At 41.2% G+C, this 15174-nt stretch overlaps 1 protein-coding gene across 5 annotated transcripts in view; it reads left to right on the top strand.

The window, feature by feature from the left end:
* Nucleotides 1–15174, top strand: part of lratb.1 (lecithin retinol acyltransferase b, tandem duplicate 1) — a 345236-nt gene that overhangs the window by 199569 nt on the left and 130493 nt on the right. For 3 of the 5 annotated variants that reach the window (XM_072255868.1, XM_072255870.1, XM_072255869.1), the window contains 2 exons: nt 9849–9960; nt 12803–12886. In XM_072255868.1, the coding sequence (XP_072111969.1) occupies nt 9849–9960; nt 12803–12886 (196 nt within the window). Of the gene's footprint in view, nt 1–9848; nt 9965–12802; nt 12887–15174 lie in introns of those variants that run through there. The other 2 variants (XM_072255871.1, XM_072255872.1) reach the window with 2 other exon arrangements.

Genomic DNA, 15174 nt, shown 5'->3' on the forward strand with positions numbered 1-15174 from the left:
GAGGTTATCTGCTGAATGTGGAATTGAGCTTCTGCTTGTTTGAACCATAAATGGGGTCGCAGTGTCCAGAAGCTTGGCAGTTTTAATGGAACTGCGTGAACAGATGCGGCGTCAGTCATCTCTGGTCCAAATATCGTTTGGGCCATCGGGGTCACCAATTGTAGCGGTGTGCTACACACAGCGCTAGAATAACCACACGGAGTCGGTGAGTTAAAGTTGCGATGAAAGAGATTTATTCAAACTTCGCGGCCTGCTTTAAAGCGTTCCCGTTCCTGCCCTCCCTGGGGCGGGATTGCTGTGGGGAATGCATATTCTCAGACCCTTTCCGCGCGCGGGATTTTCCCCCTGCTGGTGAAGATGGCCTGGCGCCCTTTTTGGGGCCGGCCTTCTGCCTGCACGCGCTGTTGTGAGCCGGTTCGTGTGTGCCAGAAAGTGGGTCGCCACAGTAGCATATTTATTTTAAACAAGAAGAACCAGGAACAAGGGTAATGAGTTTAAGAGCATGAGTCAGTACATGGAACTACGATGTCGTGGCTATTACAGAGACTTGGCTGTCACAAGGGCAGGAATAGCAGCTGGATATTCCAGGGTTTAGATATTTCAAAAGGAGCAGGGAATGAGGTAAAAGAGGTGAGGGGGGTGGCATTTGTAATTTTGGATTTGGTGCTAGGCAATGAACCAGGTCAGATGTCAGAGCTCTGAGTGGGAGAGCATTTCAGAGACAGAGAGTACAACTCCATCAACTTTATTATAGTCCAGAACATAAGAGATAGGAGTAGGAGTAGGTCACCTGGCCTGTTAAGCCTGCTTTGTCATTCAATTAAAATCACGGCATCTCTACCTACCTGCCTTTTCCCCATAACCCTTAATTTCCCTACTATACAAAAACCTTGTCTTAAATAATTTACTGAGGTAGCCTCCACTGCTTCATTGGACAAAGAATTCCACAGATTTACCACTCTCTGAGAAAAGCAGTTCCTCCTCATCGCCGTCCTAAACCTACTCTCCCAAATCTTGAGGCTATGTCCCCTGATTCTAGAATGAGACAACATTCCTGCTTCTATCTTATCTATCCCTTTCATAATTTCATATGTTTCAATAAGATCTCCTCTCATTCTGAATTCCAGCAAGTACAGTCCCAGGCGACTCAATCTCTCCTTGTAGACTAGCCTCCTCATCTCTGGAATCAACCTGGTGAACCGCCTCCAAAGACATTATATCCTTCCTCAAGTAAGGAGATGAGACTGCACATAGTACTCCAAGTGCAGACTCACCAGTACCCTGTACAGTTGCGGCATAACCTCCCTGCTCTTAAGTTCAATGCCTCTAAGCATTGAAGGCCAATGTCACTTAGGCGCTACAGGAGCCTCCGCTCCCACACCAGCAGGCACAGGAAGAGCTTCTTCCCTGAGGCTGTGACCCTGCAGAACCTCACATCACAGTGCTCAGCAGTATTGCACCCATATTTTTATTCGCAGTTATTTTGTAATAACACTATTCTTTATATTTCTGGTTAGATGCTAACTGCTTTTCATTGGGTTTGTATCTGTACTAGGCACAATGACAATAAAGTTGAATCTAATCTAATCTAATCTAATTAACCTATCCATATCTCTCTGCAGACTCTCCATATCTTCTGCACAATTTGCTTTTCCACTCAATTTAGTATCATCAGCAAACTTAGACACACTATACTTGGTCTCCTCTTCCAGATCATTAATGTATTTCATGAACAATTGCAGGCCCGGCGCCGATTCCTGTGGCACACTTCTCACCACTCATTGCCAACCAGAATAACACCCATGTATCCCAACTCTCTGCTTTCTATTAGTTAACCAATCCTCTATCCATGCTAATACATCACCCAACTCTATGCATCCTTATCTTATGGATAAGTCTTTTATGCAGCACCTTACTGAACACCTTCTGGAAATCCAAGTAAATAAAGTCCAGTTGTTCCCCTCTATCCACTGCGCTCGTTATATCCTCAGAGAACTCCGGTAAGTTTGTCAAACAGGATCTGCCTTTGCTGAATACATGCTGTGTCTGTTTGATGGATCCATTTCCTTCCAGATGCCTCGCTATTTCTCCTTCTATGATAGCTTCAAGCATTTTCCCAACTGTAGATGTTAAACTAACTGGCCTATAGTTATCTGCATTTTGCCTACACCCTCTTTTGAACAGTGGCGTGACATTTGCTATGTTCCAATCTGCCTAGAGTCTAGAGAATTTTGGTAAATTCTCTCCGAAGCCTCTGCTATAACTTTCGCCATTTCTCTCGGCACCCTGGCGTGCATTCCATCAGGACCAGGGGACTGGTCTAGCTTCAGGCCCACAAGTTTGCTCAGCACTGCCTTGGTGAGGGATAGGAGCAGACAGTATAGAAAAGTATTTAAATGTGGGAGGGAGAATTATAGTGGGATTAGTCAGGAACTGGGAAGTGTAAATTGGGAACAGACGCACAATAAAAGTGTGAAAGTCGTTTAGTGAGTTCATGCTGTGGGTCTGGATAGGTTTGTCCCATTGAGGTAGGATGAAGAAACTATGGTTCACAAGAGATGTGGAATATAGAGTCAAAAGAAAAAAAAGAAGAAAGGAGGTTTAGGAATCAAGGGTTAAACAGGGCTCCAGAGAGTTACAGGGTGGCTAGGAAGCAGCTGAAGAATGGACTTAGAGCTAGAAGGTGGGGTGAGAAGGTCTCGGAGAGTAGGATTAATGAAATCCCCAAGGATCTCTACATATATGTGAAGAGCAGAAGGATGACTAGAATGAAGGTAGGACCAATCAGAGATAGAAGAGGTAAAGTGTCTGGTGTCGAAAAGGTAGGGTAGGTCCATGATGTATGTTTCACTATTCACCAGTCACAGGGTAATGTTTGTTTCCGTATTCACCAGTGTGAGGGTAATGTGTGTTTCCGTATTCACCGGTGAGAGGGTAATGTGTGTTTCACTATTCACCAGTGAGAAAGTAATGTGTGTTTCAGTATTCACCAGTGAGAGGGTAATGTGTGTTTCACTATTCACCAGTGAGAAGGTAATGTGTGTTTCAGTATTCACCAGGGAGAGGGTAACGTGTGTTTCCGTATTCACCGGTGAGAAGGTAATGTGTGTTTCAGTATTCGCCAGTGAGAAGCTAATGTGTGTTTCAGTATTCACAAGTGAGAGGGTAATGTGTGTTTCAGTATTCACCAGTGAGAGGATAATGTGTGTTTCACTATTCGTCAGTGAGAAGGTAATGTGTTTTTCAGTATTCACCAGTGAGAAGGTAATGTGTGTTTCCGTATTCACCAGTGAAAAGGTAATGTGTGTTTCAGTATTCACCAGTGAGAAGGTAATGTGTGTTTCAGTATTCACCAGTGAGAGGGTAATGTGTGTTTCCGTATTCACCAGTGAGAAGGTAATGTGTGTTTCAGTATTCCCCAGTGAGAGGGTAATGTGTGTTTCAGTATTCGCCAGTGAGAGGGTAATGTGTGTTTCCGTATTCACCGGTGAGAAGGTAATGTGTGTTTCAGTATTCGCCAGTGAGAGGGTAATGTGTGTTTCAGTATTCGCCAGTGAGAAGGTAATGTGTGTTTCAGTATTCGCCAGTGAGAGGGGGAAACGAGTGTTTCAGTATTCGCCAGTGAGAGAGTAATGTGTGATTCAGTATTCACCAGTGAGAGAGTAATGTGTGTTTCCTTATTCACCAGTGAGAAGGTAATGTGTGTTTCCGTATTCACCAGTGAGAAGGTAATATGTGTTTCAGTATTCACCAGTGAGAGGGTAACGAATGTTTCAGTATTCCCCAGTGAGAGGGTAACGAATGTTTCAGTATTCCCCAGTGAGAGGGTAATGAGTGTTTCAGTATTCACCCGTGTGAGGGTAATGTTTGCTTCTGTATTCACCCGTGTGAGGGTAATGTGTGTTTCAGTATGCACCTGTGAGAGGGTAATGTGTGTTTCAGTATTCACCAGTGAGAAGGTAATGTGTGTTTCAGTATTCACCAGTAAGAGGGTAATGTGTGTTTCAGTATTCACCAGTGAGAGGGTAATGTGTGTTTCAGTATTTACCAATGAGAGGGTAATGTGTGTTTCCGTATTCACCGGTGAGAAGGTAATGTGTGTTTCACTATTCGCCAGTGAGAGGGTAATGTGTGTTTCAGTATTCGCCAGTGAGAAGGTAATGTGTGTTTCGGTATTCGCCAGTGAGAGGGTAATGTGTGTTTCAGTATTCACCAGTGAGAGAGTAATGTGTGTTTCCGTATTCACCAGTGAGAGGGTAATGTGTGTTTCAGTATTCGCCAGTGAGAAGGTAATGTGTGTTTCACTATTCGCCAGTGAGAAGGTAATGTGTGTTTCAGTATTCCCCAATGAGAGGGTAATATGTGTTTCACTATTCACCAGTTTGAAGGTAATGTGTGTTTCAGTATTCACCAGTTTGAAGGTAATGTGTGTTTCAGTATTCACCAGTGAGAGGGTAATGTGTGTTTCCGTATTCACCAGTGAGAAGGTAATGTGTGTTTCAGTATTCACCAGTGAGAAGGTAATGTGTGTTTCTCTATTCGCCACTGAAAAGGTAATGTGTGTTTCAGTATTAGCCAGTGAGAGGGTAATGTGTATTTCAGTATTCACCAGTGAGAGGGTAATGTGTGTTTCAGTATTTACCAATGAGAGGGTAATGTGTGTTTCCGTATTCACCGGTGAGAAGGTAATGTGTGTTTCACTATTCGCCAGTGAGAGGGTAATGTGTGTTTCAGTATTCACCAGTGAGAGAGTAATGTGTGTTTCCGTATTCACCAGTGAGAGGGTAATGTGTGTTTCTCTATTCACTAGTGAGAAGGTAATGTGTGTTTCAGTATTCCCCAGTAAGAGGGTAATGTGTGTTTCAGTATTCACCAGTGAGAGGGTAATGTGTGTTTCACTATTCGCCAGTGAGAAGGTAATGTGTGTTTCAGTATTCGCCAGTGAGAGGGTAATGTGGGTTTCAGTATTCGCCAGTGAGAGGGTAATGTGTGTTTCCGTATTCACCAGTGAGAAGGTATTGTGTGTTTCAGTATTCGCCAGTGAGAGGGTAATGTGTGTTTCAGTATTCGCCAGTGAGAAGGTAATGTGTGTTTCAGTATTCGCCAGTGAGAGGGGAAAACGAGTGTTTCAGTATTCGTCAGTGAGAGAGTAATGTGTGATTCAGTATTCACCAGTGAGAGAGTAATGTGTATTTCCGTATTCACCAGTGAGAAGGTAATGTGTGTTTCCGTATTCACTAGTGAGAAGGTAATGTGTGTTTCAGTATTCACCAGTGAGAAGGTAATGTGTGTTTCAGTATTCACCAGTGAGAGGGTAATGAGTGTTTCAGTATTCACCAGTGAGAGGGTAACGAGTGTTTCAGTATTCCCCAGTGAGAGGGTAACGAATGTTTCAGTATTCGCCAGTGAGAGGGTAACGAATGTTTCAGTATTCGCCAGTGAGAGGGTAATGTGTGTTTCAGTATTCACCAGTGAGAGGGTAACGAGTGTTTCTGTATTCACCTGTGTGAGGGTAATGTGTGTTTCAGTATGCACCTGTGAGAGGGTAACGAGTGTTTCAGTATGCACCCGTGTGAGGGTAACGTGTGTTTCTGTATTCACCCGTGTGAAGGTAATGAGTGTTTCACTATTCACCCGTGTGAGGGTAATGTTTGTTTTTAGTATTCACCGGTGAGAGGGTCCTTTAACTTTGTGAGGAAGCATAAAACGGGCTGGTATGCTGGACCATATTGATGCTGAGAGAGAGGAGGTACTGGAACCTTTGAAAAGCATTTGGATAGATAAATTCCCAGGGCAAAATGGGGTAACCCCAGGAAGTGAAGGAAGAGATTGCTGTGCCCCTGACAATGATCTTCATATCCTCATTGGCCGCAGTCATAATACCAGATGATTGTATGTTTTATTTGGTTAATAATATAAAGTTCGTAAGATTGTAGATTACACAAAGGTTGTTGGTTGCACCATGACATGATTTGAGAGTTAAAGGACAAAAGTTTAGGGGTAACATGAGGGGGAACTTCTTTACTCAGAGAGTGGTAGCTGTGTGGAACGAGCTACCAGCAGAAGTGGTTGAGGCAGGTTCAATGTTGTCGTTTAAAGTTAAATTGGATAAATATATGGACAGGAAAGGAATGGAGAGTTATGGGCTGAGTGCAGGTCGGTGGGACTAGGTGAGAGTAAGAGTTCAGCACGGACTAGAAGGACCGAGATGGCCTGTTTCCATGCTGTAATTGTTATATGGTTATATGACAGGATGATGCTTTAGATGCAGAGCTGGGTTGAGAAGTGGCAGATTAATTTCAACCCAGAAAATTGTGAAGCGGTTCATTGTTGAAGTTCGAATTTGAAGGCAGAATACAGGGTTAATGGCAGTGTGATGGAACAGAGGAGTCATGGGGTCCACATCCATGGATCCCTTAAAATTGCCCTTCAAGTTGATACGGTTGTTATGAAGGTATATGGTGTGTTGGCCTTCATGAATTGGGGTACTGCGTTCTAGACCTGCAAGCTAAAGTTGCAGCACTGTACAACTCTGGTAAGACCGCACCTGAAATATTGTGTTCAGGTCTGGTTGCCTCATTTTAGGAAGGATGTGGAAACTTTAGAGAAAGTGTGGAGGAGATCTACCAGGATGCTACCTGAATTAAAAGGCCTGTTTCCTGAAGATATTTTTAGTGATCTAGGGCTTCTCTCTGGAGCAAAGAAGGATGAGAGGTGACTTGATAGAGGTGTAGATGATGATGATAATAGGGATAGGTGAGTGGATAGCCAGAGCCTTTTTCCAAGGGTGGAAATGTCTAATACAAGGAATTACATCCCTATACTGCATCTTGGGAAATCTGATCATCTCGGTATTCTCCTCCCTGTATACAGGAAGAGGCTAAAGAGCAAAGCTCCAGAAGTAAGGACAACAAAGAGGTGGTTGAGGGAGTCAGATGAGCAGCTATGGGATTGCTTCGAGTTAGTGGACTTGTTCAACGACTCATCAGAGCATCCTAACAAACGGTTGTCACAGACTTTTTATAAAGTCTGGTCTGGTTGAATTTGTCTCCACAACATCATGTAGAGCTTTCCCCAACCATAAGCCCTGAATGAACCAAGAGATCCACAATCTGGTGAGAGCCAGGACAATGGCATTTGGATCTGGTGACCAAGTAAAATACAAGAGGTCCGTGTATGACCTCTGGAAAACCATCTCACATGAGAAGTGGCAATTCCGGATGAAACTAGAATCATAGAAGAATTCTTGACAGCTGTGGCAGGGCTTGAATGCTTTCACCTCCTACAAAGTAAAACCAAGCAACATGTGTGACAAAGTTTTGCTTACAGATTAACTTAATGACTTTTATGCCACTTTGACTAACAAAATATGGAGGCACCTTAAACTCCCACAGCCCCCAGCAACCCTGTGATTTCAGTCTCGGAGCCTGATGTAAGAACATCCTTCAGAAGAGTAAACTCACGGAAAGCATCCAGCCCAGACGGGCTATCTGACCAAGTACTAAAGACCTGTGCTGATCAACTGGCTGGAGTGTTTACTGATGTCTTCAACCTCTTGCTTAGGCAGTATGAGTTATCCACCTGCTTCAAGCAGGCTTCAGTTATACCCAAAAAGAACGTGGTAACCTGCCTCAAAGATTATCATCACAATGGGTGTAAGTACTACTGGACAAAGTACTTTGAGAGGTTGGTGATGAAGCATATCAATTCCTGCCTGAGAAGCGACTTGGATCTGCTCCAACTGCCTTCCATCACAACAGGTCAACAGCATATGCTATTTCATTGGCTTTTCATATCTTGACATTGAAGATACATACATTAGGATGCTCTTCATTGACTACAGTTCTGTATGCAGTACTATGAATCTCTCCATTCAGTAACCTAGCCCTCAATACCTCCTGGTGCAACTGGATCCTCGATTTCCTTCCTTGCAGACCCAGTCAGTTTGGATTGGCAACAACATCTCCTGTTGGGAGATTGAAATGGTGCCACAACAACAACCACTCACTCAATGTCAGCAAAACCAAAGAGCTGATTATGGACTACAGGAGGAGGAAACTGGAAGCCCTCCTCAAGGATCAGAAGTGGAGAGGGTCAGCAACTTTGAAATGATAACACTGCGGAATTTAGAGGATCCGTCCTGGGTCCAGTACGTAACTGCCATTACAAAAAAGGCACAGCAGCACCTGTACTCTTTGAAATTTGCAAAGATTTGGCATGTCATCTAAAACTTTGACAAGCTTCTATAGGTGTGCGATGGAGAGTTGCATCATGGCTCCTTACAAAAACACTGATGCCCTTGAACAGAAATGCCATCAAATGTAATAGATACAACCCAGTTCATCACAGGTAAAGTCCTCCTCACCAGTGAGCACAAGCAGTGCTGTCACAGGAAAGCAGCATCCATCATCAAGGGCCCCCACCATCTAGACCGCACTTGCTTCTCACTGCTGCCATTGGAAAAGAGGTACCGGAGCGTCAGGCCCCACACCACCAGGTTCAGAAACAGTTATTCCCCTGAAACACTGGGCACTTGAACCAGAGGGAATAACCTCACTCACACCAACACTGAACTGTTCCCTCAACCTATGTTCATCTCATGTTCTCGATATTTATTGCTTATTATTAACTTGTTTTTTTCTTTTTGTATTTGCATTGCCTTTTGTACATTGATTGTCCATTTTATTTTGTGCAGTTTTATATTGACTCTATTGTATTTCTTTATATTTGCTGTGAATGCCTGCAAGGAAATGGATCTCAGGGTAGTATATGGTGACATATAGTGCTGTGCAAAAGTCTTAGGCACCCAAGACTCTCTTTTTATATGGTTTCAGATGACATGGCCTCCACAGAGCCCTGATCTCAATGTCATTGAGGCTGTCTGTGATAATCTGGAGAGACAGAAGCAAGCAAGACAACCAAAGGCTGCAGAAGGACTGTGGCAAGTATGCCAAGATGCCTGGAACAACCTACCAGCCGATTTTTCTTACAAAACTGCACAACAGTATACATGTACCAAAGAGAATTGATGCAGTTTTGAAGGCAAAGGTGGTCACACCAAATATGGATTTGTTTTTTTAAAATGTTTACTGTTCTTTATAGTGATTTTTTTATATTTAGAAACTTTTCAATTTATTACTTTTGAAAGTGTCTTTGCTTTACAGAATTTTTTTGCATGTGTTTAAGACTTTTGCACAGTACTGTATGTGTACTTTGATAATATATTACTTTGAAATTTGTACTTAATCTTAATTAATTTTAGAGTAGGTTAAAAGGTGGCATAACATTGTAGGCTGAAGCATTATACTATGCTCTAATGCCTGATGTTCTATGTCAGACAGCATCTTTGAAAGGAAATAAACAGTCACTGTTTTGGGCAGTCATCAGGGTCTCTGCCCAAAACATTAACTGTTTGAAGAAAAGTACAGTGGTGATGTCAGAGGTAAATTCTTTATACAGAGAGTGGTTGGTACATGGAACATGCTGCAGGGGTGGTACTAAAGGCATTTAAGAAACCTAAATGATGATAGAAAAATGAAAGCTTATGTAGGAGCCACAGGCTAGATTAATCTTAGAGTAGGTTAAAACGTTGGCATAACATTGTAGGCTGAAGCATTGTACGATGCTATAATGCCAGATGTTCTATGTCAAGCAGTATCTATGGAAGGAAATAAACAGACACTGTTTTGGAGATTCATCTGGGTCTCTGCCCAAAACTTTAACTGTTTGTTCATTTCCTTCGATGCTGTCTGACCTGCTAAGTTCCTCCACCATTCTGTGTGTGTTACTCAAGATTTCCAGCATCTGCAGAATCTCCTGTGTCTGTGATAAATGTACTTGCTTTGCAGATTGATCTATTTATGAATGGAAATCATGTGGAAACATTTAAAGAAGATTTTAACTATCCACATTCGTCTGCGTCAGAAGAAAATGCAGAACAGGAGCAGGATGACCTAATTGGTGTGTGAGTACTGTTTTACCTCATGTAAAAATTGTTAATCAGATTTGTTAACCAGTTTCAAAATTTTCATTCAGATTAATGTAAACACTTAAATAAACATCCATATAAGTATCTGGAATAACAAAGTATTTTTAACAATTAAAAAATTTAAATTAAGATAAAAACAATCATAATGTACCCTTTCAGAACACTCACCTGAAGGATAGATGAAGAGAGGATGCATCCCCTCAAGAAAGAATGTAGAACTGGAGGTCACTGTTTAAAAGTTGGTTGCCCATTGAAAACATTTTCTCAAGAACTTTTGAATTTCTTTTTCTGAAAGCCTGATGGAAGAAGAAATTTATTTAAGCCAGAGACAGATAAGTGAAAGTTTAAGAGTAGATGAGAATATGGAATTGATTTTACAGTTTGATTGAGTGGCAAAGCAGGTTCAAATGACCTACTCCTAGTCTTAACTGATGCCGGTTTTACATGTCAAGGTGGCAATGGGGAAGATGAAAGACAGTTCAGATTATGTTGTCTGGGATTTAGACCTTGATCAAGTTTGCAAGATTGTTGGCAAAAATCCTTCGTGCAGTTGCTGCCTCCCTGCAAAGTAAACATTTGGCAGGCTTGTATGTTTTATGAAAACTTCAAAGACCCCACCCCTAGCATTACATTTTGGCATTTTCAATCCCAGTTTTACATTCTTTCACATCATACCATAAGGACCTCGCTTTCACATGGATCATCATCAAACTCGGGAGTGCATGATCTTCTAGCCACATTCTTAACCCTAGTTTCTTTCCTATTACAACTCTGCCCATCGTAACACATTATGCACTTTCAGAGGTTACATTTTAGAGGTCAACTTCTATCTTGTCCACATTGTTGAGGATTGTTTACCCCACTGAAACTCCCAAAAATTGTATGGCTGATGTCTGCTAAGCATTCACTTTTCCTACTTCTATTAATTATACTGAAGTTAAAGTTCATCATATTAAAGAAGACGCATAAGTATTTTGAAATCATCTGCAACAATGTACAAAATAACTTGTGAAGAGTTTAGAAACAAGTGTGTTACAGAGACCTCAACCAAGACAAAGTTACATTATGTCATAAATGCAAAATACATACTCTGAAAAATCCAAGACATTGTACTGAAATTTGTAAATCTAGGAATACCTGTAAATAAAACAATTTCAAATCTTCTAATAGAAAATTTGATTGCACTTTCTGGTTTAATTTTGAGCATTTTTAATGTTGTCTGTCCATATATCTATGATGTGGCATTTCACCAGGAAAATTAGGAATAATGGTTTTGGTTTTGCAGGTGGAAATGCAGTTTGATTTGTGTGAATAATTCAGTGAAAGAGGTCCTGAAGGAACATAGTGTCGATTAATTCAAGTGCAAATTAGAACATTTTGCACCATATAGGCAATTTAAAATATAATTTACAGAAAAAGCAACATGACTGAAAGGAAAAGGTAACTGGGAACGCGACTCCGAAAGTTACCCAGTGATGAGGATTTCTTCATTTAATACTATATTTTCATCTATTGTAAATTGATTGGTTGAGGTTGAATAGTAAGAATATTCAACAATTGTGTTATCATTATAAGGTTCTCTTTCTATGTAGGTTTAAACTCTTGTTGGTAATTTTTTTTTAACTCCTAGCTATGCTGCACTGTTCAGTGCTGTCCAGGACATGCTGTTCTCTTTACTGTCAGTCCAACTGTACCAATGCTGGATTCTTGTCCATGCACTTCAAAATGAATTGGATGTGTTTTTGAAGACCATAAGACCAAAAGAAATCAAAGTTCAAAGTAGATTTATTATCCAAGTGCATATACTTGTATCAACCTGATTTTCATTTTCTTACAGCATTTCACAGTAGATGCAACAAAACACAATAGAATGAATGACAAACTACAGACAAACTAAGATAGACAAACACCCAATGTGCAAAGGACAACAAGCTATGCAAATACAAAAAGAAAAACAAATAATTAATAAATAATATTGAGAACATGAGTTGTAGAGTCCTTGAAAGTGGTTATGGAATCAGTTCAGTGTTGAAGTTCAGGAGCCTGATGGTTGAAGGGTAATAGCTGTTGTGGCCTATGGCTTCTATACCTGATGGCAGCAGTGAGAAGAGAGCATGGCCTGGATGGTGGGGTTCCTTGATGATGGATGCTGCTTTCTTGTAGATGTGCTCAATGGTGGGGAAGGTTTTTCCTGTGATGGATCGGGCTGTATCCACTACTTTCTGTAGGCTTTTCTGTTCATGGGCATTGGTCTTTCCACACTAGGCTGTAACGCAACTAGTAAAGAGAGAAATAGAGTTGACTTTGAGGTCAAAGAGGGAAAGTCGCCAGGGTAGTAGTTATCAGCCTGATGCATTTATTCTGCTGCTCTTTCTGCAGGTGGTATTTTCAGCATTTTCTTCTTCATTAATTTCCAGCATTTGCTGTTGACTAGCACTCTTGCTTTTGTGTTAGTTATCAATTACATGAATAGATGTGGGCTTAAACCAGCTTGGGATGTTTAGTATCATAGCTAGTTTCTTTAATTTAATCATGTGAAATTAATGTTTTCAGCATTGAAAGAGTATTTTTGAATTTCATGGAATATCTAGAAATCTGTTTGTCTCTTACAGGTCATATGTTTAATTAGTACCCTTTAATTCTGTTTATTTTAATAGATTACATTTGAGTGGAATTTTGAATCCACATCTTGACTTACTAAGAGAGTATTATATTGTATTGTAATGGAATGTAGTTACACAACACAACTTTTGAATCATTGCAGGTCTTCATTTTACATTATCTATGACCCTTGCTTTGATTTAATTTTTTTAGATTTGCCTACTGGCCCTTGCAGCTATCGACTAGAAGAACTAGCCTACACCAGGAGTGGTGACAAAGGCAACACCGCTAACATAGGTAATTCATTTTAGTTGATTAAGTTAAACTGTTGAAATGTGTCACTTCTAAAATAATTCATCTCTAATATAGTGGCCTGTATTCTGCCCCCTTTCACCACAGGGGCAGTCTCCCCATAGCCTCCTCATTAATTCCCTTCACTCTCAGAAAAAGTAAAATATACAGTTGTTCATGGCAACAGGTCACATTTGCCAGACCCTTCATCTAAATTGACCTCTCCCCTTACTTTATTTCCTCAAAATGCATTGGAAATGATTACTAATCTGATTTTTAATACTTGTTATTTACTAATTAAAAATGAACAAGTCAGGTACCTTTCGGAGATGATTTTAAGACTCCTTTCAACATTTTAATGTGACCATTCCTAGGCTACACTGCAATCCACTCTCCAGTCATCCCACATCAACACCGTTCCCTGTAGTATTTCACTGTGAAGGAGCTCAACACCCTGCTCTTTTACTTCTTTCATCCCACCATCCAAGACTCAAAATATCATGTAAAATCATAATTTAATTATACTTCATTCAGTTTAATATACTACCTCATTTCTCAAACTACAGTCTTTCAATACGGAAACCAAATGCAAAATATCATTCAATCTGCAGGCATGACTGAGTCTTCCATTTCATATCATTTTTGTTCTTTGTCACATTCCTTTTTAACCTAGAAATTGTATCATATATGGATATTTCTTTATTTACAAATGACACAAGAGTGTGTTGCTCTAGTAATCATTCTGGCTGTATTTACAGAACATAGAATAGTACAGCACAGTACAGGCCCTTTGGCACACAGTGTTGTGCCGACCCTTAAACCCTGCCTCCCATATAACCCCCCACCTTAAATTCCTCCATATACTTGTCTAGTAGTCTTTTAAATTTCACTAGTGTATCTGCCTCCACTCAGGCAGTGCATTCCACGCACCAACCACTCTCTGAGTAAAAAATGTTCCTCTCATATCCCCCTTGAACTTCCCACCCCTTACCTTAAAGCCATTTCCTCTTGTACTGAGCAGTGGTGCCCTGGGGGAAGGGGTGCTGGCTGTCCACTCTATCTATTTTTCTTAATATCTTGTATACCTCTATCATGTCTCCTCTCATCCTCCTTCTCTCCAAAGAGTAAAGCCCTAGCTCCCTTAATCTCTGATCATAATGCATACTCTCTAAACCAGGCAGCATCCCGGTAAATCTCCTCTGTACCCTTTCCAATGCTTCCACATCGTTCCTATAGTGAGACGACCAGAACTGGACACAGTACTCCAAGTGTGGCCTAACCAGAGTTTTATAGAGCTGCATCATTACCTTGCAACTCTTAAACTCTGTCCCTCGACTTATGAAAGCTAACACCCCATAAGCTTTCTTAACTATCCTGTCTACCTGTGAGGCAACTTTCAGGGATCTGTGGACATGTACCCCCAGATCCCTCTGCTCCTCCACACTACCAAGTATCCTGCCATTTACTTTGTACTCTGCCTTGGAGTTTGTCCTTCCAAAGTGTATTACCTCACACGTGTCCAGGTTGAACTCCATCTGCCACTTCTCAGCCCGCTTCTGCATCCTATCAATGTCTCTCTGCAATCTTCGACAATCCTCTATACCAGGGGTCCCCAACCTTTTTTGCACTGCGGACCGGTTTATTATTGACAATATTCTTGCAGACCGGCCGACCCCGGGGGGTGGGGTAGGTAGGGTTGCCAACGGACAAGAGTAGTAGTCAAATACGTTGTGTTTACCCCGAGAAAGACTACAATGACCATGAAGCCTTGCGTGGGCACCAGTGCTCATGCATGTACGTGCCGATTTTTTTCTACAGATAATTTTTGGTGATTCTGTTCGGGAGGGGGGTGTTAATCACGACCGGAATACAGGTGATAAGTGGCTAATACACTCGAAATTTCATTTCTAAAAGGGTTTATCTAACGAATTTAATATTAAACACACAGCGCTTGAATATAGTGATAAGTCAATTATCAGGGGAGCTTGAAGGGTGTTGAACGAACTTCCAGTAGGAGTGGTAGAGGCAGGTTCAATATTATCATTTGAAGAAAAATTGGGTAGGTATATGGACAGGAAAGGAATGGAGGGTTATGGGCTGAGGACAGGTCAGTGGGACTAGGTGAGAGTAGCGTCCAGCAAGGACTAGAAGGGCAGAGATGGTTTGTTTCCATGCTGAAATTATTATATGGTTATATAAGTCAATAGCATCATAACATTTTAAGTACCATTTGGATATTAAACACACGGCACATATTTTCCCTGTATGGACTTATAAAGTTATTGCAATGCACC

This window comes from Mobula birostris, chromosome 4 (assembly GCF_030028105.1).
Source record: "Mobula birostris isolate sMobBir1 chromosome 4, sMobBir1.hap1, whole genome shotgun sequence".
Lineage (NCBI taxonomy): Eukaryota > Metazoa > Chordata > Chondrichthyes > Myliobatiformes > Myliobatidae > Mobula > Mobula birostris.